At 40.5% G+C, this 25231-nt stretch overlaps 1 protein-coding gene across 1 annotated transcript; it reads left to right on the top strand.

The window, feature by feature from the left end:
* The first annotated feature begins 687 nt into the window (after positions 1-687).
* asap2b (ArfGAP with SH3 domain, ankyrin repeat and PH domain 2b) lies at positions 688-24933 on the top strand. The gene is given in 29 exon segments (XM_054618975.1): positions 688-979; positions 6174-6248; positions 8322-8467; positions 8546-8620; positions 9237-9286; positions 9543-9672; positions 9755-9840; positions 10432-10507; positions 10771-10857; positions 10971-11074; positions 11954-12023; positions 12594-12681; positions 12752-12800; positions 12889-13055; positions 13920-14053; positions 14259-14344; positions 14440-14629; positions 15179-15264; positions 16447-16562; positions 18123-18190; positions 19844-19951; positions 20042-20279; positions 21317-21421; positions 21562-21656; positions 21659-21849; positions 22201-22259; positions 22367-22431; positions 23117-23236; positions 23332-24933. Coding segments are annotated over 29 exon segments (3063 nt in total). The 5' UTR covers positions 688-855; the 3' UTR covers positions 23407-24933.
* Positions 24934-25231: the final 298 nt, after the last annotated feature.

A 25231-nucleotide genomic window follows, 5' to 3' on the forward strand; every position in this document is an offset into this window, starting at 1 on the left:
GTGTACTACATCTCAGAGTATATATTGTACTTTTACTGTACTACATCTCAGAGTATATATTGTACTTTTAGTGTACTACATATTAGAGTATATATTGTACTTTTAGTGTACTACATCTCAGAGTATATATTGTACTTTTAGTGTACTACATCTCAGAGTATATATTGTACTTTTAGTGTACTACATTTCAGAGTATATATTGTACTTTTACTGTACTACAACTCAGAGCTAAATATTGTACTTTTACTGTACTACATCTCAGAGGTACATATTGTACTTTTAGTGTACTACATCTCAGAGTATATATTGTACTTTTAGTGTACTACATCTCAGAGTATATATTGTACTTTTAGTGTACTACATCTCAGAGTATATATTGTAGTTTTTACTTAGTGTGGTAAAGGACCTGAACACTTCCTCCACCACTGAGCAGAAGCAGCTTTATACTCAGTACTTGAGGAAATATACTTTGGATGTTTCTGCTGGAGACAGTTCAGCTCAACCAGCCGGTGTGTAGCTGAAGGAAAGGACTTCCTGGTGCTCTGCAGACGTCGGTCAGACTTTGGTTCCTGCAAACAGAGCGGAGTGAGCCCTCCGTGGCCCCGCCCCCCCAGTGGCCCCCCCCCGTGGCCCCGCCCCCGTGGCCCCGCCCCCGGCTCAGGTGTCTGCAGCAGGGGGCGGGGCCACGGGACGGCCGTCTGCAGGCGTCTCCTCTCCTCTGCGGATCACAGCCGCTCAGCCTCCCGCAGCCTGAGCACACCTGAAGGAGCAGAGAGCCATGAGGATCTGTGCGGGCTGCGTGTGAGCCGTGCACCAGGTGAGCTCACCTGCGGACTGTTTACCTGCAGCAGCACCATGCCGGAGCTCATCAGCGTCACGGAGTTCATCCAGGAGACCAACGAGGACTACAAAGCTCCCACCACCTCCAGCTTCAGTACCCGGATGTCCCAGTGCAGGAACTCAGTGTCCGCTCTGGAGGACACACACACACACACACACACACACACACACACACACACACACACACACACACACACACACACAGACACACACACACACACACACACACACACACACACAGACACACACACACACACACACACACACACACACACACACACACACAGAGACACACAGAGACACACACACACACACACACACACACACACACACACACACACACACACACACACACACACACACACACACACACACACACACACACACAGACACACACATATACACACACACAGAAACACACACACAACCACACACACACACACACACACACACACACATATACACACACACACACACACACACACACACACATATACACACACACAGAAATACATTACATTACATTACATTACATTACATTACAGTCATGTAGCAGACGCTTTTATCCAAAGCGACTTACAGGAAGTGTGTTCAACATAGGTATTCAAGAGAACTACTAGTCACCAGAAGTCATCAGTGCATCTCCTTTCTTAAACAAGCATCTTAAAGCATAAACCAGAGCAAAAGTATAGTGCAGAGGCAGATTACTACGAAAACAATAATTGCAACAGACTAATACGAATATAATAAGTGCTACAAACTACTACGAATAGGATAAGTGCAGTAAACTGATACGAATGCAATAAGTGCCACGAAGAAGGTAATACACACATAAAGTGAGTTTCTATAAAGTTTATGTGAGTATTAATGAAGGTCAGGGTATTAATAAAAAGAGTTTATAAAGTGAGTTTCTATAGTTTATGTGAGTATTAATGAAGGTAAAAATACTTTATGAGTATTAATGAAGGTAAAGTTAGTTTATGTTAGTATTAATGATTTATGTGAGTATTAAAGAAGGTAAAGTGAGTTTATGTGAGTATTAATGAAGGTAAAGTGTGTTTATGTGAGTATTAATGAAGGTAAAGTGAGTTTATGTGAGTATTAATGAAGGTAAAGTGAGTTTATGTGAGTATTAATGAAGGTAAAGTGAGTTTATGTGAGTATTAATGAAGGGAAAGAGAGTTTATGTGAGTATTAATGAAGGTAAAGTGAGTTTATGTGAGTATTAATGAAGGTAAAGTGAGTTTATGTGAGTATTAATGAAGGTAAAGTGTGTTTATGTGAGTATTAATGAGTATTAATGAAGGTAAAGTGAGTTTATGTGAGTATTAATGAAGGTAAAGTGAGTTTATGTGAGTATTAATGAAGGAGTATTAATGAAGGTAAGAGTTTATGTGAGTATTAATGAAGGTAAAGTGAGTTTATGTGAGTATTAATGAAGGTAAAGTGAGTTTATGTGAGTATTAATGAAGGTAAAGTGAGTTTATGTGAGTATTAATGAAGGTAAAGTGAGTTTCTGTGAGTATTAATGAAGGGAAAGTGAGTTTCTGTGAGTATAAATGTGTGTTTTTCAGTAAAAGAGGAACAGAGAGAAACACTTCCTGCGGCTGAAACAGTTGAATCTTCTGCTCAACGTTTTGTAAGAGTTCAGAGCTGCTTCTTTGTTTTGCAACTCAGCGATGATCGTGCACATTTGTTAACGGAACCTTAGTGAGAGGTCAAAGGTCTCTGGATAAAGACAAGACTGAGCGTATGATCAAGGATAAAACACATTATATGTTTTATGATTATAGATTTTGGATAATGTAAGTAGATATGAAATATTCTGAGTCTCTTTAAGACAGAAACATTTATATTTATACGCATTAACATCAAACAGGAAGTTCCCATCATGGATTCATCAAACTACATAAACAGCCGACCTCTGGAGAGTTTCAACCCTCACACAATGCATGCTGGGAAGTTTTGACAATATTCTGATCCTGTTCCTTTTAAGAACTTAAACTCAGTCAGAAGATAAAAAAATACACTTTTTAAGCTGAATTCAATAAAAGATGAGTTTACTCAACTTAAGTCTCTGTGGGGGGTTCAGGGACCGGAGTTACTACTGTTACTACTACTACTACTACTACTACTACTACTGCTACTACTACTACTACTACTACTACTACTACTACTACTACTACTACTACTACTACTACTACTACTACTACTACTACTACTACTACTACTACTACTACTACTACTACTACTACTACTACTACTACTACTACTACTACTACTACTACTACTACTACTACTACTACTACTACTACTACTACTACTGTTACTACTGCTACTACTACTACTACTACTACTACTACTGCTACTACTACTACTACTACTACTACTACTACTACTACTACTACTGCTACTACTACTACTACTACTACTACTACTACTACTGTTACTACTGTTACTACTACTACTACTACTACTACTACTACTGCTACTACTACTACTACTACTACTACTACTACTACTACTACTACTACTACTGCTGCTACTACTACTACTACTACTACTACTACTACTACTGTTACTACTACTACTACTACTACTACTACTACTACTACTACTACTACTACTACTACTACTACTACTACTACTACTACTACTACTACTACTGCTACTACTGTTACTACTACTACTACTACTACTACTACTACTACTACTACTACTACTGTTACTACTACTGTTACTACTACTACTACTACTACTACTACTACTACTACTTACTACTACTACTACTACTACTACTGCTACTACTACTACTACTACTACTACTACTACTACTACTACTACTACTACTACTACTACTGCTGCTACTACTACTACTACTACTACTACTACTACTACTACTGTTCTACTGCTACTACTACTGCTACTGCTACTACTACTACTACTACTACTACTACTACTACTACTACTACTACTACTACTACTACTACTACTACTACTACTACTACTGTTACTACTACTACTACTACTACTACTACTACTACTACTACTACTACTACTACTGTTACTACTACTACTACTACTACTGTTACTACTACTACTACTACTACTACTACTACCACTACTACTACTACTACTACTACTACTACTACTACTACTGCTACTACTGCTACTACTACTACTACTGCTGCTACTACTACTACTGTTACTACTACTACTACTACTACTACTACTACTACTACTGTTACTACTGCTATTACTACTTACTACTACTATTACTACTACTAATACTACTAGCTGTTACCTCCGTTAGCGTTAGCTGCCCACCAGCTACATTCTGTAGCCAATAAAAAACGTGACCTGAAATATGACTTGATTTTACTGATATTTACGGCACTAGTTTATTAAACTAGTATATTAAACTAGTATATTAAACAAGTTTATTAAACTAGTATATTAAATGAAGGATTATGACACACACACACACCCACACACACACACACACACACACACACACACACACACACACACACACACACACACACACACACATATTATTTTACTTTGGTAAACGACATAAACCGCTTTAGTTCTGTTTAACGATGCTTCTGTATCCATAAAGGTCAAAACAGAAATGAAGAAACATCTATTAAAATGAGACGTATCGCTCAGACGCAGATAAACACAACAGGAAGTTGGTTATTGTCGTTTTTCAGAATAAAATATTAAGATTCCTGAAAGCACACTGTTGTGTCACAGTGGTACTTCTTCATAACTGTGTGTAATGTGAACACCCAGACATGAAGGTGTGACTTCCTCTTAAAGATGGTGTCCATATCTCTATAAATATCCATAAACACACTTAATAATGACCGTAGAGAGATTCCTCCTCAGACTGATGCATGAGGACACTGCAGACGGGAGCTGATCAGAGATCAGTCAGACACGTTTAATGGGGATAATGTGATGTGTTCACTGACTCCTTCAGATAACCGGTCATGTAACCAGCTGGTTGCATCTCATGAGATTATAAAACGTAGTTCCAGATGATGAAGAGCTGCTCGTTTTGTAGTTCTTTAACTCAAGTGTGTGTGTGTTGAGTCACTGAGCTGTGACTCAGAGCAGAGAGGAGTTCCTGTTTCACACCGACGGCATCATGTGACCCTCGTGGTCACACATTCACTGACATAGAGATATATATACTTATATACATATATATATATATATATATACACATGCATATATATTTATATGTGTTAGTTTCAGTCAGACTAGAAGACCTCCTGCTCAGCTGATTAAGCGTTTTATCTGCAGCAGGAACTCTTTTCTCTGTGGACTCTGAACTTTTCTCCTGTTTCCAATCTGATTTGCATGAAATCAGCTGATCACAGAAGCTGCTGGAAACTCATTTACATACAGCGACGTGATTGGACGAAAAGCAATGACACAAAATAATTTCACTAAAAAGAAGTCAGACAGATTCTTTGCATTTTATATTCATGAAGTTTTGTCTGAAACACAAACTGTTTCTGCTCAAATATTTTCTTTAAATATTTAGATGTTGTTTGTTTAACATTAAACTGGATTTATTTACCTGATTTTTAACTAAAATCATTTCCGATATCTTCTGGTTTGTGATGTTATTGATTATGTTATGAACCTGGAGGCCTCTGACTTCTGAATGTCTCACAACCGTTTCACTTTTTTGATTTGTCTTATTTTCTGATGGCTCATCAATGACGCAGTCGAGTTTCAAGCCTCGGATTGTCCTTGAAAGCATCGCAAGGAAGGAAATAGTTTGTGAATTTAAGATAACATAAGATAAGATAGAACTTTATTAATCCAGAAGGAAAGATTACAACAGAAGAATAACACAAAACAATAAAGATATGAACGTATATGAACAATAGAATAACAATTATTACGTGTAAAAGAAGTCATTCTGACACCACTGCAGATTAGAATAGTAATAAGAATAAGGTTTATAAAAAAGTGTAATAGAGAAAGTACCAAGATTAACAGAGGAGTAAAAATACAAAGTGTTTAAGAAGTGAAACTCACACCGCAGAAAAAAAGAGCAATGTGATAAAGAGCCCGATATTCAGAGAGAACAAGAGAAGATGAAATGAAAATAAAAAGTCAAATCACCTGCAAACACTCAAACAGCTTCATCCTAAAACGTGTTTACAGATATATTAAAACATAACTCATTTTTATGCATTAAAACACAAGTTGAGCTCAGTTTCTGCAGACTGAAGACATGAAGTGAGTTTGGATGAATGTTTTGTGTAAAACCACCGATTCTCTGATCCGGACTCTGTCTGACCCCCTTCAGGCTCTGGACCTGGACCGATCCGTTCTCTACAAGATCAAGAAGTCTGTGAAGGCCATCAACACGTCGGGTCTCGGTGAGTGACGCGGTTTCACCTCAGTCTGTCCAAGTGGTTCCTCAGTAGAGAACCTTTAAAGTGAAGTGGTTCCTCTAAAGTGAAGTGGTTCCTCAGTAGAGAACCTTTAAAGTGAAGTGGTTCCTCAGTAGAGAACCTTTAAAGTGAAGTGGTTCCTTAAGAACCTCTAAAGTGAAGTGGTTCCTCAGTAGAGAACCTTTAAAGTGAAGTGGTTCCTCAGTAGAGAACCTCTAAAGTGAAGTGGTTCCTCAGTAAAAAACCTCTAAAGTGAAGTGGTTCCCCAGTAGAGAACCTCTAAAGTGAAGTGGTTCCTCAGTAAAAAACCTCTAAAGTGAAGTGGTTCCTCAGTAGAGAACCTTTAAAGTGAAGTGGTTCCTCAGTAGAGAACCTCTAAAGTGAAGTGGTTCCTCAGTAGAGAACCTTTAAAGTGAAGTGGTTCCTCAGTAGAGAACCTTTAAAGTGAAGTGGTTCCTCAGTAGAGAACCTCTAAAGTGAAGTGGTTCCTCAGTAGAGAACCTTTAAAGTGAAGTGGTTCCTCAGTAGAGAACCTCTAAAGTGAAGTGGTTCCTCAGTAAAAAACCTCTAAAGTGAAGTGGTTCCTCAGTAAAAAAACCTCTAAAGTGAAGTGGTTCCTCAGTAGAGAACCTTTAAAGTGAAGTGGTTCCTCAGTAGAGAACCTCTAAAGTGAAGTGGTTCCTCAGTAGAGAACCTCTAAAGTGAAGTGGTTCCTCAGTAGAGAACCTCTAAAGTGAAGTGGTTCCTCAGTAGAGAACCTCTAAAGTGAAGTGGTTCCTCAGTAGAGAACCTCTAAAGTGATGTTAATCCTCCAGTGAATCAGACCAGTGAGGTCTGAACGGGGAGCGTTCACTTCGTCAGCGGGCGTGTGCTGGTTTGTGTTCAGACAGGTGGAGTCTCACCTCCACACATTCCTGTCATACCTCCGTCATGTCCCAGCATGCCGAGGGAGAGACGCCCTGACACAGACAGACAGAGAGAGAGAGAGAGAGAGAGAGAGAGAGAGAGAGACTGATATAAACTGATATTTGAATTCTGTTGACAGAAGAAAACATTTAGACTTTATATATCTTTAGTATCCTGAATATATTAAGTTTTATTTTCTCTGTTTTTAGAAGAATGTATTAATTTCCTTTTACATCTATATTTCCTTTTTTATGTTTATTATTATATACATATAACTGAATATTAAGACTTTTACACATTTCAAAATGCTATTATAATAATAATTTATTCAGTTATTGTATTAAAAAGTGAATCAGGACACTTCTCACTATCATATGATTAAATATTATCTAAAGATTTATTTATTTCTACACTTAAAGATTAAAGTTGTAAAGTTAAAGAACAACAAAACAGAAAAACATCGGTTTATGAAGTTTTGGAACGAAATAACTTAATAATAATAATATAAATAATATTTCAAAGTTGAGGAGCAAAGAAAGGGAATGTCTCCCTTTATTAAAAAGAAAATAATAACAACAATAATTATTATTAGTATTATTTATTAATGATTTACTTAAAATATTATTGGTAACAATAGCCATAATAACAAAGATCATAATAATAATAATTGTTATTATTATTATAAGGATAATATTCATAAACATAACATGATATTATTATTATTATTATTTATAATAATGATATTGATGGTATAATATTGATGATATTAATTATTATTAATATTATTTAATATTACTAACAGTAATAATGATACTAATGATTTAATAATAATATTAATAATATTAATAATAACAGTAATAATGATAGTAATGATTTAATAATAATTAATAATTAATAATAACAGTAATAATGATAGTAATGATTTAATAATAATATAATATTAATAATAATAACAGTAATAATGATAGTAATGATTTAATAATAATATTAATAATAATAATAATAAAAACAGTAATAATGATAGTAATGATTTAATAATGATATTAATAATATTAATAACAGTAATAATGATAATAGTGCTACTCTATTAAAGGACCTACTGTTTGTTCTCCAGTCCCTGATGTTCTCCGTTCTCCGTCTCTCTGGTTCCAGCTCACGTGGACAACGAGGATCAGTACTTTCTGTCTCTGGAGAAATTCGGAGACAACTGCGTCCACCGGGAGGACGCCGAGGTCGGCTCCGCCTTCCTCAAGTTCTCCGTCTTCGCCAAAGAGCTGACGGCTCTCTTCAAGAACCTGGTGAGGAACCGGCGTCACCCACGACTCCGTCCGGCTTTAAGGTTTCCTCTGTGCTCTAACATGACTTCCTGTTTGCAGCTGCAGAACATGAACAACATCATCACCTTCCCTCTGGACAGTCTGCTGAAGGGAGACCTGAAGGGAGTCAAAGGGGTGAGTCTCTGTGTGGAGGTGATCAGCTGATTATTCTCTCCATCAATCCATCCACCGCCTTTAAAATGTCTTTATGAGGAAGAGAGGGACGGTGGCCCTGAAGGCTCAACACATCTTCATCATCACGTTCTCCCAGAAGACAAACCTCCGGCTCTTAACAGGGAAGCTTTAAAGCTGCATTCTCTCTCCTGTCCAGCAGGGGGCGACTCCTCTGGTTGTATAGAAGTCTATGAGAAAATGACTCTACTTCTCTCTTGATTTATTCCCTCAGTAAACATTGTAAACATGAGTTTATGGTCTCAATCTCTAGTTTCAAGTCTTCTTCAATACAGCATGATGTTCATTTAGTAAATGATGCTCCATTTAGAGTCAAACACACCATAAAGCAGGGGATGCTTTAGGGCGGGGCTTACTGTGATTGACAGGTCTCTACGTCCCTCCTCCTCAGGTGTGGTGGTGTCATAAATGTGTTATAAAAGTCAAACTCCGCTCACGTTATCGCCTCCACATATTTCCTGAGTGACTCGCGGGTCAAAGTCCTCTCTGTGTGTCGTTATGAATGAATGCTGCGATGTGATTGGTCGGTCTGACAACGTGACCTCACTTCCTCTTTCAGGATCTGAAGAAGCCGTTCGACAAATCCTGGAAGGATTATGAGACCAAACTGTGAGGAAACACCAACGCCTCCTCTTCATACGCCATTTTAATCATCATATCTCTCATCAATAAATATGATCCACATATTTAATGTTTTTACACTTTCTGCTCATTTCTATTTGAATGTTTCAGTTTTTAGATTTCCAACCAAACCTCAATGTGTTTTCAGCTGATTTAAACAGAATGAGAGTCCTTTACATGAAAAGTCTTTGCAGTGCTGTTTTTTTTTTTTCACGGAGCTCTTGACTCGACCTTTGACCTCCAGAGCCAAGCTCGAGAAGGAGAAGAGGGAGCACGCCAAGCAGCACGGGATGATCCGCACCGAGTTCAGCGGAGGAGAGATCGCCGAGGAGATGGAGAAGGAGAGGCAGCTCTTCCAGCTGCAGATGTGTGAGGTGAAAATAAAGATTTAAAAACTGTGGGATCTCCAGAAGGTTCCAACGTTCAGGATGAAACGTCTCCGGTTTCTCTCTGCAGTATCTCCTGAAGGTGAACGAGATCAAAGTGAAGAAAGGCGTCGACTTCCTGCAGAACCTCATCAAGTATTTCCACGCTCAGTGCAAGTACGTCGCTCTGCAGAGAAAACTTCAAACTGTGGTTCAATGTGTCCCAAAGATCAGGAACCTCCAGAAGATCTCCAGTCCTTCTGTCTGCTGTGACAGGAAGGACTGGAACCTTATTTAGAGATTTAAATGTGTCAAGACAGAAGTCAAGTATTAAAAGTATTGGAAAGAAACAAAGAACATCCTGGAAACTATTTGATTTGATTTGGCTGCAAAAGTTTCTAAAGCGTCTAAAAATGAATAGTTCTTAAAAATGTTGTTTTTATCAGTTAAATATTTGTGACAGTCACATGATCAGAGCATAGTATTACGTCTTTTTCTCGCCTAGACTGAGCTTTAGTGTGAGATAATACTAACTGCATCATCAGTTCTTATGTTTGTCTCTAAGCAAACATCAAACTCTGAGTTTACTTCATTTTTCATCAAAGACACAATTTATTTTTTCAAACATTTCATCTCATTGAGGTGCTGAAGTTGGTTGTTCTCCAGCGGGTCAGACCTCGTTGAACAGTGTTTCTCTTCAAATGTTTAAATACTAATTTGGTGCCAAAGTATTCCTTTAAATGTGTTTCTGTTTCTCGTGGTCTTTAGTTTCTTCCAGGACGGACTGAAGGCTGTGGAGAGTCTGAAACCTTCTGTGGAGAAACTGACCTCAGAGCTGACCACGGTGAGACATGAAATATAAGTATATATATATATATATATATATATATGTGTATGTTTAATATCAGGATGTAATGATGGCGGCTTTAAGGTGGTGGAAGAAGTATTCAGGTCCTGAGATGTAGGAGAGCAGAAGTAGAAAGTATCAGTACATGGAAACACTAAATGTAAATGTACTTGGCCACATACTCAACAATGAAAAGTACACCAGATATCTTCTGTATATATAATGAGTATTAATCCCGTCTCTTCTTCTGTGGTGTTCAGATCAAGCAGACTCAGGACGGCGAGAGGAAACAGCTGACTCAGCTCCGAGACGTCCTGAAGGCGTCTCTGCAGTCCGAGCAGAAGGATGTGAGAGTTCTCTGTGGACGCTGTACTTCTAAATACCTCTGCAGGGTGCTAGCAGGACTTTGGACTACAAACATGGCGTTGAAGTTTGTTTTTGTCTCCTGGTGCTCTGACAGGACGCTCAGGCCAAACAGAGCGCCGGCTACAGCCTCCACCAGCTGCAGGGCAACAAGGCCCACGGCACCGAGTACTCCGGAGTCCTCTCCAAGAGGAGTGAGGGGTGAGTCAACTCAAAGTCCCACAATGCATCAGGACAGTGGCTTCCTGTGAGGCTTTCACACCAACACATACTTTATTTGAGTCTTTCTGCTTCGCTACATTTATCTGATGACTTTAGTGACTTTATGGATTTTTACAACCAAGTCATTTTTGTAACATTTTATGGTCTCAGATTCAATAATTACACGTTATTTAAATGTATTTATTTTAAAACATTTGAGGTTTAAACTGTTGGTTGGACAAAATATATATTTTTAAGAGATATATATTACCAAAATATGTTTATTTTTAAATATATATATATATATATATCATTTATTTTAAAAGTTGTTTTGTGCCAAATTATTTTTATTTACTTATTGAATATATATTCTGATAAATAATCCAAAAGGTGAAGGAAATTAAATTTACAATCTTATGAAAAAGAGAAAATCAGCAAACCAAGTAATTCTCAAAGCAATTTATATTTATGTGTCATCAAAATAAATTTAGGTTTAATTTTAGAAAATACATAAAAATAAACGAGAAAAGAATTTCAGAAAAATACGATTATAATAAAGATTATTTCTTAGTGATGATTAGCACGAAGAGATCAATATGTTTTATTATGTTTTAATGTGTTTTAATGTGTTTTATTATGTTTTATTATGTTTTAATGTGTTTTATTATGTTTTAATGTGTTTTATTATGTTTTAATGTGTTTTAATGTGTTTTATTATGTTTTAATGTGTTTTAATGTGTTTTATTATGTTTTAATGTGTTTTATTATGTTTTAATGTGTTTTAATGTGTTTTATTATGTTTTAATGTGTTTTAATGTGTTTTATTATGTTTTAATGTGTTTTATTATGTTTTAATGTGTTTTAATGTGTCGTCCTCAGGCTGAGGAAGGTTTGGCAGAAGAGGAAGTGCTCAGTGAAAAACGGTTTCCTGACCATCTGTCACGGAACGGTAAGACGCCACATCCTCTCCTCCTATTGGTCCTCCTGCATGAGAAGCTCCGCCCCCTCCTGCCTGCATGTCCACCAGCCAGAAAAAACACTTCTTCTTCTTCTTCTTCTTCTTCTTCTTCTGGGGTTTCACTTTTTTTTATTTAAAATGGGTAAAAGACAAGAATTCATTTTAGTTTTTTATTTACCGTCTTATTGTAATTTTTTTGTTCCTTCTTTCTTTTATTTTTGAAGTTTTTACATGAAGAGTCAAACGGCCAATCAGGACAGAGCAAGCGGCAGAGGAGGAGAAACAGGAGGAGGAGGAGCATAAGGAGGAGGATAACAGAGAGAAGGGTGGGGGGGGGCTGTTATTATTGATTATTAATAATTATTTCAACCTCTCATCTCTGCTTTAAACAATCCACCCGTACATCAGTCAGAGATCAAACATCTGGTTCTTATGAAGGAAAGAAGAAGAACACCAGTGACTTAATGATAAAACACCTGTATTCATGGTCCCCAGAGGACGAAGCCTTCTCTTATTTATTTCCCCGTGCAGCACCTTCAGTATGTCGTTGTACTTCCTCAGGCCAACGCACCGCCGGCCAAACTCAACCTGCTCACCTGCCAGGTGAAGAGGAACCCGGACGAGAAGAAGAGCTTCGACCTGTTCTCACGTAAGCTGCTCTCCTCTCACATGTGTCGCGTCCTTCTCTGTCCTCCCGGCTCACTCTCTGTCTCCTCCAGACGACAGGACCTATCACTTCCAGGCCGAGGACGAAGCCGAGTGTCAGGTGTAAGTAGTGCAGCGGCCCCCGACCTCTAAGCCCCCCCGTGACCTCTGACCTGTGACCTCTGACCCCGGTGTGTTGGTGTTTGTGCAGATGGGTGTCGGTGCTGCAGAACAGCAGAGAGGAGGCGCTGAAGGAGGCGTTCAAAGGCGTCCAGGACGACGGAGAGAACAACATCGTCCAGGAGCTGACGAGAGCCATCGTAGGAGAAGTGAAGAGGATGAGCGGCAACGACGGCTGCTGCGACTGTGGGGCGCACGGTATGTACTACTGGTACTACTGGTACTACTGGTACTACTGGTACTACTGGTACTACTGGTACTACTGGTACTGGTACTACTGGTACTGGTACTACTGGTACTACAGGTACTACTGGTACTACTGGTACTACTGGTACTAGTACTACTGGTACTACTGGTACTGGTACTACTGGTACTACAGGTACTAGTACTACTGGTACTGGTACTGGTACTACAGGTACTAGTACTACTGGTACTACTGGTACTACAGGTACTACTGGTACTGGTACTACAGGTACTGGTACTACAGGTACTAGTACTACTGGTACTGGTACTGGTACTACAGGTACTAGTACTACTGGTACTACTGGTACTACAGGTACTACTGGTACTGGTACTACTGGTACTGGTACTACTGGTACTACAGGTACTGGTACTAGTAGTACTGGTACTACAGGTACTGGTACTACTGGTACTACTGGTACTGGTACTGGTACTACAGGTACTGGTACTACAGATACTGGTACTACTGGTACTGGTACTACTGGTACTGGTACTACAGGTGCTGGTACTAGTAGTACTGGTACTACAGGTTCTACAGGTACTAGTACTACTGGTACTGGTACTGGTACTACTGGTACTACAGGTACTACAGGTACTAGTACTACTACTGCTGCGACTTGTTACCAGAGCTCGTTAAGACCATAACTCGTTAAGTACTCTAGTGGAGTTGAACTCAGGTTTACATTCCTCAGCTGTTGGTTCTTCAGAAGAGAATCTGAAGGAGGAAGAAGCTGCAGAACAGTTTGTTTGTTACTAACGAGACACCTGCAGACATGAACGTAACATGGTGGCCTTTAAAACCTCCATCCTCTGCTCCGTCAGGTCCCACCTGGCTGTCCACAAACCTGGGGGTCCTGATCTGTATCGAGTGCTCGGGGATCCACAGGGAGATGGGGGTCCACTACTCCAGGATCCAGAGCCTGGACCTGGATGTGCTGGGGACCTCTGAGCTGCTGGTGAGTTCACTTCACTGTATATCTGCGTTTTCTCTGTTTTTATTATTTCTCTGTTAAAAATCAGTCCCAAAAAAAATGATTTACACTTTTAAGAAGAAAAAATATCAAAATATTTTGAGAAAAAATAAATAATTTATAGGAAAAGTAAACGGAGCTCGTGAATGTTTGAGAGCAGCGGTGACCAACCTGACATGTTGTGTTTTAGTTGGCGAAGAACGTGGGAAACGCCAGCTTCAACGAGATCATGGAGGCCGACCTGTCGGTCACTAAACCCGATCCGACCAGCGACATGTGAGTGCCGACGTGACGCCTCAGGAGGACGATGTGAGATGTGAGATGTGAGATGTGAGATGGTGACTGTCTCTGCTCTCCGGTTCTTCCTCCAGGCAGACGAGGAAGGACTTCATCACGGCCAAGTACACCGAGAAACGCTTCGCCCGGCGGCTCTGTGCCGACGCGGCGTCCAGGCTGCAGGTTCTGTACGAGGCCGTCAGGAACCAAGACATCCTGTCCCTGATCCAGGTCTACGCTGAGGGGGTGGACCTGCAGGAGTCCATCCCTCAGCCCAGCGAACACGTAGGACTTCTGTCAGATTCTGATTCATGAGTGTATAATGCTAGAACCAGGAGAAAGCTGCATTCTCTCTGCTGTCCACCAGGGGGCGACTCCTCTGGTTGTATAGAAGTCTATGAGAAAATGACTCTACTTCTCTCTTGATTTATTCCCTCAGTAAACATTGTAAACATGAGTTTATGGTCTCAATCTCTAGTTTCAAGTCTTCTTCAATACAGCATGATGTTCATTTAGTAAATGATGCTCCATTTAGAGTCAAACAGACCATAAAGCAGGGGATGCTTTAGGGCGGGGCTACACACTGATTGACAGGTCCACACCAGAGACGTATACGGCGTCTCTACGTCACTCCTCCTCAGTCCATATATGGTCACTTCTGTTTATTTGTTTAAAAAAAATCACTATATGGTGACGGCCAAAACGCCAAACTGGAGGCTCAAAACGCCCACAAAGCGTTGGGTGACGTCACCATGACGACGTCCACCTTCTAAACAGTCCGTGGTCAGAACACCGTGACGGTAAAGAACTGTGACATGAGTTTGTTTCTGTCAGGAACCCGGAGAGACGGTTCTCCACCTGGCGGTCCGTATGGTCGACAGGAACTCCCTCCACATCGTGGACTTCCTCGCCCAAAACAGGTGACATCATCATCATCATCATCATCATCATCATCATCATCATCATCATCAGTGACGACTATTGTCTTCATCATTCATTGTGTCGACTTGTTTCTTGATGGTGAATTGATTGTTTGGAGAAATAAATGTGAGAAAAGAGTCCAGAGGCCCCTGAGCGCAGAACCCCGTCTCCATAGCAACAAGACCCCCAGGCATTTAGATAATTTACTCGTCTTGGTTGGTTTGTCGTTGTTTTGTTTGTACGTGGTGGTTGTTCATCTATTTTTAGTCGTTTTCTCCTTGTGGTGGTTTTGTGCTTGTTTTGCATCTTTAAAGTCATTTTGTGTAGTTTGTGAATGCTGCATCTATTTTTATTAACTTTGCGTCTCCTTATGTTTATTAAGTTTTTATTTTAAAGGTTTTACATTTCTTTGTAGTTGTTTTGGGTTGTTTGTGGTCTTTTTTTGTCATTTTGCGTCCCTTTGTGTTTGGTTTTCTTATGATTTTTAGACTTTTAAGACGTTTCCGTGTGGTCGTTTGATGTCTATGTTTTTGTACTTTTGCGTCTCATTTGCATCTTTGTTGTAATTTAGGAGCGTTTATAGTTGTTTTGCATCTATTTTTATTCATCTTTACAGATCTACGTGGTCGTTTTGCTCCTCCTTGTGGTCATTCGTTGTTGTTTTTTGTCTCTTTGTAGTCGTTTTGTATCTATTTTAGATATTTAGAATTTCTACGTGCTGGTTTTGCGTCCATTCGTTTAGTGTTTTTTTTTTAGAAACATTTTGTAAATCAGCTCCCTGACCCTTCGGGCCCCTGGGTCTGTACCCGGAGGCCCTTCAGTGATCCATCCATGTCTAAATATCCTCGACCTTATGAATCCAGTTCACGTTGCTGCTCTCATCATTAGATGTATTAATAATTCACTGAGATTCTACTGAAAGAGATCAGTTTACTTTAATGTTGCTGGAGTGACGCGTGGTGGCAGCAGGTCAGGTCTGCAGATGTTGCAGATGTTGCAGATGTTGCAGATGGTGAGGTGATGCAGATGTTGAGCATGTTGCAGATGTTGCTGCAGTTGCATATGATGCAGATGATGCAGATGTTGCAGATGTGGCCTGACTTGACCGGGGTTTACAGCAGAGAGTGTAGTGTGTAGTGTGTAGTGTGTAGTGTGTAGTAACACCGAGCCGTGTGTTTCAGCGGGAACCTGGACAAGCAGACGGCCAAAGGAAGCACCGCGCTGCACTACTGCTGTCTGACGGACAACAGCGAGTGTCTGAAGCTGCTGCTGAGAGGAAAGGCTTCAGTGTCCATCAGTAAGAACAGTTCAGTTCAATCTGTACACCTCCTCTGTCCTTACACCCTCACCTCCTCTGTCCTTACACCCTCACCTCCTCTGTCCTTACACCCTCACCTCCTCTGTCCTTACACCCTCACCTCCTCTGTCCTCTGTCCTTACACCCTCACCTCCTCTGTCCTTACACCCTCACCTCCTCTGTCCTTACACCCTCACCTCCTCTGTCCTTACACCCTCACATCCTCTGTCCTTACACCCTCACCTCCTCTGTCCTTGTCCTTACCCTCACCTCCTCTGTCCTTACACCCTCACCTCCTCTGTCCTTACACCCTCACCTCCTCTGTCCTTACACCCTCACCTCCTCTGTCCTTACACCCTCACCTCCTCTGTCCTTACACCCTCACCTCCTCTGTCCTCTGTCCTTACACTTACCCTCACCTCCTCTGTCCTTACACCCTCACCTCCTCTGTCCTTACACCCTCACCTCCTCTGTCCTTACACCCTCACCTCCTCTGTCCTGTCCACCCTCACCTCCTCTGTCCTTACACCCTCACATCCTCTGTCCTTACACCCTCACCTCCTCTGTCCTTACACCCTGTCCTCTGTCCTTACACCCTCACCTCCTCTGTCCTTACACCCTCACCTCCTCTGTCCTTACACCCTCACCTCCTCTGTCCACCCTCACCTCCTCTGTCCTTACACCCTCACCTCCTCTGTCCTTACACCCTCCTCTGTCCTTAGACCCTCACATCCTCTGTCCTTACACCCTCACCTCCTCTGTCCTTCCCTCACATCCTCTGTCCTTACACCCTCACATCCTCTGTCCTTAGACCCTCACATCCTCTGTCCTTAGACCCTCACCTCCTCTGTCCTTACACCCTCACATCCTCTGTCCTTAGACCCTCACATCCTCTGTCCTTAGACCCTCACATCCTCTGTCCTTAGACCCTCACATCCTCTGTCCTTAGACCCTCACCTCCTCTGTCCTTAGACCCTCACATCCTCTGTCCTTAGACCCTCACCTCCTCTGTCCTTACACCCTCACATCCTCTGTCCTTAGACCCTCACCTCCTCTGTCCTTACACCCTCACATCCTCTGTCCTTAGACCCTCATCCTCTGTCCTTAGATCCTTCTCCAGGATGGACAGAAGTCAATAGATGTCATGTGACCAGAATGAGCAGCATAACAGAGATACAACACATTCAATGTATATGACATAAATGATTCATATAATCACAGTAGTAAGCAGAGTAACCAAGGAGACATTAAGAATACTTATAATAACAGCAATGACTATAGTGGAATTAAAGTAATGACATAGGGAATAGTATTAGTAACGTGATTAATAATAATAATAATGGTAGTATCAGTGGGTGTCAGCCGGCTCACAGCAGGAGGCTCGACTACGTCCAGGTACCTCAACGATTCATGGAAACCTGCGAGGCGAGAAAGCACAAGTCAGTCATGTGCATGAATAGGAGATTAAGACATAAAGATGGAGGGAGAGAAGAGGAGAGAGGACACAGAGACTCCGCCTCGCTGTCCCGTCTAAACCTCTTCATGGATTTGTCTCCACAGCAAACGAAGCGGGAGAAACGCCGCTGGACATCGCCAAACGCCTCCGACACACTCTGTGTGAAGAACAGGTGAAACCCTCCATATGTTCTATATGTTCTATATGTTCTATATGTTCTATATGTTCTATATGATCTATATGTTCTATATGATCTATATGATCTATATGTTCTATATGATCTATATGATCTATATGTTCTATATGTTCTATATGATCTATATGTTCTATATGTTCTATATGTTCTATATGTTCTATATGACCTATATGATCTATATGATCTATATGTTCTATATGTTCTATATGACCTATATGATCTATATGATCTATATGACCTATATGATCTATATGATCTATATGTTCTATATGATCTATATGACCTATATGATCTATATGATCTATATGTTCTATATGTTCTATATGATCTATATGATCTATATGTTCTATATGATCTATATGTTCTATATGATCTATATGATCTATATGATCTATATGTTCTATATGATCTATATGATCTATATGATCTATATGTTCTATATGTTCTATATGATCTATATGATCTATATGTTCTATATGTTCTATATGTTCTATATGTTCTATATGATCTATATGATCTATATGTTCTATATGTTCTATATGACCTATATGATCTATATGATCTATATGTTCTATATGTTCTATATGATCTATATGTTCTATATGTTCTATATGTTCTATATGATCTATATGTTCTATATGTTCTATATGTTCTATATGATCTATATGTTCTATATGTTCTATATGATCTATATGATCTATATGTTCTATATGCTGAACTATAAATGATATAAATTAGTAATGTGAATTAAGCTAAACTAAGTCAGACTAAAGTAAACTAAGTTACACTGAAACTGATCTAAAGAAATGACAAAGAACGGAATCTTTTCACAATAAAATGACATAAAACTAAAATGAACTTAAACAATTTAATTAAGTAAATTCAAAGAAAACTCAGCTACAAAAATAAAGCTAAATTATGCTAAGCTAAGTCCAAAACTAAGACTGAGTAATCATTCAAGAGATTTTGAATCAAACCAAAACTATATAAACAAAACTAACACAAACAGAACTACAGTAAATATAAAGTGAGTTTATATAAGTGAAATAAGCTAAAGCTAAGCTAAATAAGACTATAAATATAAGAAGTAAATGTAGTGACTGTAACTTTTTACAGTAAAATGATGTAAAACAACTTAAACAATTAAATAAAAAAATCAAAGAAAGCTAAGCTACAGTGGATAAAGCTAAATCATGCTATGCTAAGCTATGTCCAAAAAACTGAGACTCAGTGATCGTTCAAGAGCTTTCTAATTAAACCAAATCCTATAAACAAAAAGACTCAAAAAAGAACAAAACTTCAGTGAAGTGAAAGTTTTATTAACCGTTGTTAGTTGGCATAACATAATGTTTATCCTCTTTACATTTTATTCATATATTTTAATCTGATATTGTAGAATTAATAAACTTCTTAACTGCGTTTTTAGCTTCATTTTTCACCTTCAGGAACCGTATTTGTGCCAAATAATCTGAATTCCAAAGTGTGTTTATTATTTTACATACAATTCTAAATAACTTGAATAATGAAAGCTTCACTACAGTTTAACTTTCATAACTTTTGATCTATTTATTCTTGTTTTTGACTCCTCCCTCTTGTGTTGAATCCCGTCTGTGTGTCGGTTCTTTTCAGCTGACTCAGGCTCAGACGGGGAAGTTTAACGTCCACGTTCACGTCGAGTACGAGTGGCGTCTCCAGAACGACGACATGGACGAGAGCGAGGACGAGATGGAGGACAAGGTCAGCCGGTTTGACCTTGAGCAGCTCGTAGACATGGCGGCCGGTGAAGATGAGTAACCGTTGGTGTGTGTTTTTGTTTTTTCCCCGCAGCCGATCCCAAACCGGCGTGAGGAGCGTCCGGTCAGCTGCTTTGTGCCGGGCGGCGGCCCCATACACCCTCACAACATGGCGTCGGTGGCCCGGGACGCCGCCAACCTGGCGAGGGACAAGCTGAGGCCTCAGGTTCCGAGCGTGATGATCAGCAACGAGACCTACGGCACCATGCTGGACCTCAACCTGCCGCCTCCGGGGCCGACGCCGCCGCTGCCACCCAGAGGACCCAACCGAGGTCAGACTGGGACGCTACGTCCACGGCTGGTTTGAATAAACTTTATTTAACAAAGAGAGGTGGAACGAGCACAAAATACAAGTTATAGAAGAAAGAAACATCTGGTTGAAACACCTTCAGGTTCATTGTTAACCTTCTGTGAGGACGTCAGGCTCCTCCCAGAGGTCAAAGGTCAACAGCTCCTTTAAACACGGAGAGGACTGTCTACACTTATAAAGATATCTTTTAAAACGTATAACTTCCTCTACGTTTTGAAATAGAAAAGTCTGTCCACACGACCTTTGTTTTACAAAATATCCCCGTCCACATTAGAACGAAGAAAATGACTCAAAGCTGCATTCTCTCTCCTGTCCACCAGGGGGCGACTCCTCTGGTTGTATAGAAGTCTATGAGAAAATGACTCTACTTCTCTCTTGATTTATTCCCTCAGTAAACATTGTAAACATGAGTTTATGGTCTCAATCTCTAGTTTCAAGTCTTCTTCAATACAGCATGATGTTCATTTAGTAAATGATGCTCCATTTAGAGTCAAACAGACCATAAAGCAGGGGATGCTTTAGGGCGGGGCTACACACTGATTGACAGGTCGACACCAGAGACGTATACGGCGTCTCTACGTCACTCCTCCTCAGTCCATATATGGTCACTTCCTGTTCACTGGTTGTAAAAAAACAAGATGGCGACGGACAAGATGCTGAACTAGAGGCTTCAAAAGATCGTCCTTTGTTGGAGCTCTCTGATTGGTCACTAGAAGTGTCCATCAACGTATATCATCCAATACCTGGACAGAGTGAAGTCTAAAGATAAGACACTGAACTGTTTAAATTGAAATGAAGTAAAATGAAGTATATGAAATAAGACTGTGTTTAATGGAGCAACACGTAATCAGACAGAAAACAAAGTGTTCAGACGTTCATTAATGCGTTTGGGATGAATTGTTTCCATGATGACGGGAATCGAACCGGCGACATTGTTGTACCGCTTCATGTTTCCTGAATAAATGAATTCTGAGACTTGAGGTTTTTGTCTCCCTGCAGGTCCAGGACCAAATAAACCTGTTGCCACGGAAACCTTCGGGAGACAGCGGTCGTCCTCCGACCCCCCGAACCCTCAAACCCCTGAGAGGAACTCCTCCATGTACGGTGAGTCTGGGACTTCCTGTCCGCCTGTGACAAAATAAAAGCCTCAATAATCATCTTCAAAATAAAAGCCTCAATAATCATCTTCAGACTGGAGCTGCAGTGGAATGATCTGATGGTTATGTTGCTTCCTCCTCTCCCAGTGCTCCCAGTAGCTCCTCCTCCTCCAGTGAACAAGAGGTCCAGCATGTTGGAGACCAAGACCCTCTCAGCCCGGAACACCCCCCTCCCCCTCTGCCCCCCTACCAGCAGCAGGACTCCCCCGGTCCCCCAGTTCCTCCAGTCCCACCAGCACCCACCATCCCACCGGCACCCCACTACAAAGCTCCGCCCCTCCCACCCCTAGTCCCCCTTCACCAGACCAGCAAACCACCGGGACCACCGGGACCACCAGGACCACCTGGACCCAAGACCCACAAATCACCCACTGGGTATGTACTGGACTGTAGTGGACTGTACTAAACTTTACTGGACTGGACTGAAGAGGACTGTAGTGGACTCTACTGGACTGTAGTGGACTTAAATGGACTGTAGTGGACTCTACTGGACTGTAGTGGACTCTACTGGACTGTAGTGGACTCTACTGGACTGTAGTGGACTGTAGTGGACTGTAGTGGACTGAATTTAACAGTACTAGAATGTGCTGGACTGTACTGGTCTGTACTGGTCTTTCCTGGTCCGAACTGGTCTGTACTGGTGAATACTGGTTTGTAGCAGCTGTTCCAGTCAGAACTGGTCTGAACTGGTTTGTAATGGATTAACATCCTCTTGTCTGATTTCAGATCAGTGAAACATCCTCCTCAGAGACCTCCTCTCAGGACGGCATCGGTGGACAAACGAGGTATCAAACCCCCGCACAAAGTCCTCCAGACCCAAAACAAAAACTCTGTGAAGATGTTTTTATCTGAAGGTGATGATGTCATTTGTTGTTGTTTATTCTCTCTGCAGGGTCAAAGGCCAAATCCCCACAAGGCTCCGGTCCTCCAACACCCAAACCCAGAAGCACCTTCTCCGTAAGTCCTCAAACACAACACAGGTCAGAGGTCAGAGGTCAGCACTGATAGACAGGATTTAAAGGGACAGATCACCATCAAACACCTGGAGATCACTCCTGATGGTCAGTCAGTTTACATTCAGAATCTCACCCACAAAAACACAAATTAAGACCCAGGAACTGATCCATGTTTGTTAAGATGGAGAGTTCACCTCATCTACAGAAACACATCAATTAACATGAATTAAGTCCTCAATGTATTACAGTTATGATTACAAAACAATAAATACAAGTATTAAGGAATTGACTCATTAAGTGACCTAAAAATGTACTCTGTTAAATTTGTGTTTTTGTTAATGCAGTTTGGTTTAGAGATAAGATCAAATAAGAAAATCCTTTATTAGTCCCGCAGCGGGGAAATGTACAGGATTACAGCAGCATAGAGTAAAGTGCAAACAAGAGACATAGTAAAAGAAAAACAAGATAAAATAAAATGAAATAAAAATCAAGTATTATAAATAAGCAATAAAAAACAGTAAAAAAAATCCACAATAACTGAAATATTATATGTACAGACAGAAAAAGTTTAGTTTGTCCTTAAACAAACTGTGTGTGTGTGTGTGTGTGTGTGTGTGTGTGTGTGTGTGTGTGTGTGTGTGTGTGTGTGTGTGTGTGTGTGTGTGTGTGTGTGTGTGTGTGTGCAGAAGCTGAAGCCTAAGCGGGTGAAGGCCATCTACAACTGTTCGGCTGATAATCCAGACGAGCTGACGTTCACGGAGGGGGAGGTGATCGTGGTGGAGTGGGAGGAGGACAGCGAGTGGTGGGTGAGTGACACCTGCCCCAAAACAGGAAGTACATCATCGCTTGTTTTGTCACTTCCTCCTTCACTCTGGTGAATTTGTGTCATTTTGTGTTCCAGTTTGGTCACGTTGAAGGAGATCCGACCAGGAAAGGAGTGTTTCCTGTCACCTTCGTTCACTTCATCACAGAGTGACGGCCTCAGGTGTGAGCGGAGAGAGAAGCCCCGCCCCCTTCCTACTGCTCACCTGTAGACTCGCAGAGACCTGAACCGGACCGCCACACAAACAGACCGGCCCAGTTTCCCCTCCTAGAACCAGAGACTCCATCTTTACCAGCTTCCTGTTTCTGTCCGTGTTCAAACTCACAAAACTTTATTGTAAATTCTGACAAAGTTTGACAAAAGAATTCTGACCCAGCAGACGTGAAGAAAACCAGACCAATAGATCCAGAGAAACCTTTCACACTTTGTTATATTTGATACCACAGTGTTCTTTAGTGCATCAAACCAGGTCCATAAAGAAACCTCTTTTTTCCCAGTTTGGAGGGAGGTTCCTGGACTCAACACCTTGAGGAAGAACAGAAACAGCTTCTGAGTTTAAAGCTGCATGAACCCTCTAGAGTCTGTTTTTAACGTCGGAGCGCCCTCTAGTGACCGAAGTGATTAAAGAGCTAAACCAACACAGGACTATGAACCAGGAGACGGCGGTTCAAGTCCCGCTTGAGACCAAAATTCCACGCCGACTTATTTTAACTTAAACTTGAATCAAACATACTTATTTCATCCTGAACCTATGTTTACCTTTTCCTCACTATTAATAATCTAATAGAGTTCTGCAGGAGGACGGATTTCTGTAGTCCAACAGGAAGTCATCATCACCAGTTCCCTCCACGAACAGCCAATCAGACTCTTCCATTTGATTCTGGATTATTGCAGAAAATCATCTCTGTGCTAAAATCTCTTCAGTTTGTGTAAAACACTTAGAACCAGAAACAGATCCAGAAAAAAACCCATTTGAGACGAGTGAACAGGAAATGATCTAAGGGATTTACCCACAATTCATAGCAGTGTGATGTTAAATGCGGGGTTACTAGTGGGAGCATGGAGACGTAAAAAAAGGTAAACAGAGAGGATGAAACATGTGAGTTCAGCCTGGAAACATTAAGGATTAAAATGGAACATAAAACATGAAATCAGAGGAATGGAAGCAGAGATTATAATAAACAGACAAAAACGAGTAAATAGATTATTTAAAATCATTTAATTTATCTTGTGAGGAACGAATCTAGAAAACGTTTAAATCAGTGAGCAAAAAATACAAAAACTAAATAAATAGAAATACTGGTTTTCGGCCTCATTCCTGCAGCCTTCCTCTCACTCCTCACCCCTAAACCCAGAGTTCCAGCCAATCAGAGGCAGAGCCGGCCGGGCCACGCCTCCTCCACAGCAGGAACATAATACATGTGTAGGGACGACTCAGGTTGAGAAGTGAACATAAAGACTGAAACCAGAAGCTCTGTGTGGTTATAGAGAGTTTATGAATATGGTTAATCTGACGTCTGTGTCTCCATGTTTGTCTCTGCTGTCTTTAGTATTATTTTAACCTTTAACCTTTAAGGGAAATCTCTCCTATTTGATTTTATTATCATTTTATTATAATGCATCATTAAAAACACCTGAAATACTCCACACAGTGAATGTGTAATGTGATTTATTTTCTTATAGATAAACAAATATGTATATTATATACTTTTTCCTCTCCTTGTTATCATTTCTTACATTTTTCATGATATTCTATTTTCCTGCTTTTCTTTTTTCGTTTGTCTCTTAATCTCAATCCTTTCAACTCCTCCTGTTTGTCTTTTTTTTTATTTCTCACCTATTAACGATTATTTTCATCATCCAGAGTCCAAGACGTGCGACCATCAGAACTATTCAGTTTGCTTTGACAGAAAACAGAGAAAAGCTGCAAATTCTTACGTTGGAGACGCTGGAAACTAAATAAAGTCAGACAGAAATA

Source organism: Anoplopoma fimbria, chromosome 18 (assembly GCF_027596085.1).
Source record: "Anoplopoma fimbria isolate UVic2021 breed Golden Eagle Sablefish chromosome 18, Afim_UVic_2022, whole genome shotgun sequence".
NCBI classification, from domain to species: domain Eukaryota; kingdom Metazoa; phylum Chordata; class Actinopteri; order Perciformes; family Anoplopomatidae; genus Anoplopoma; species Anoplopoma fimbria.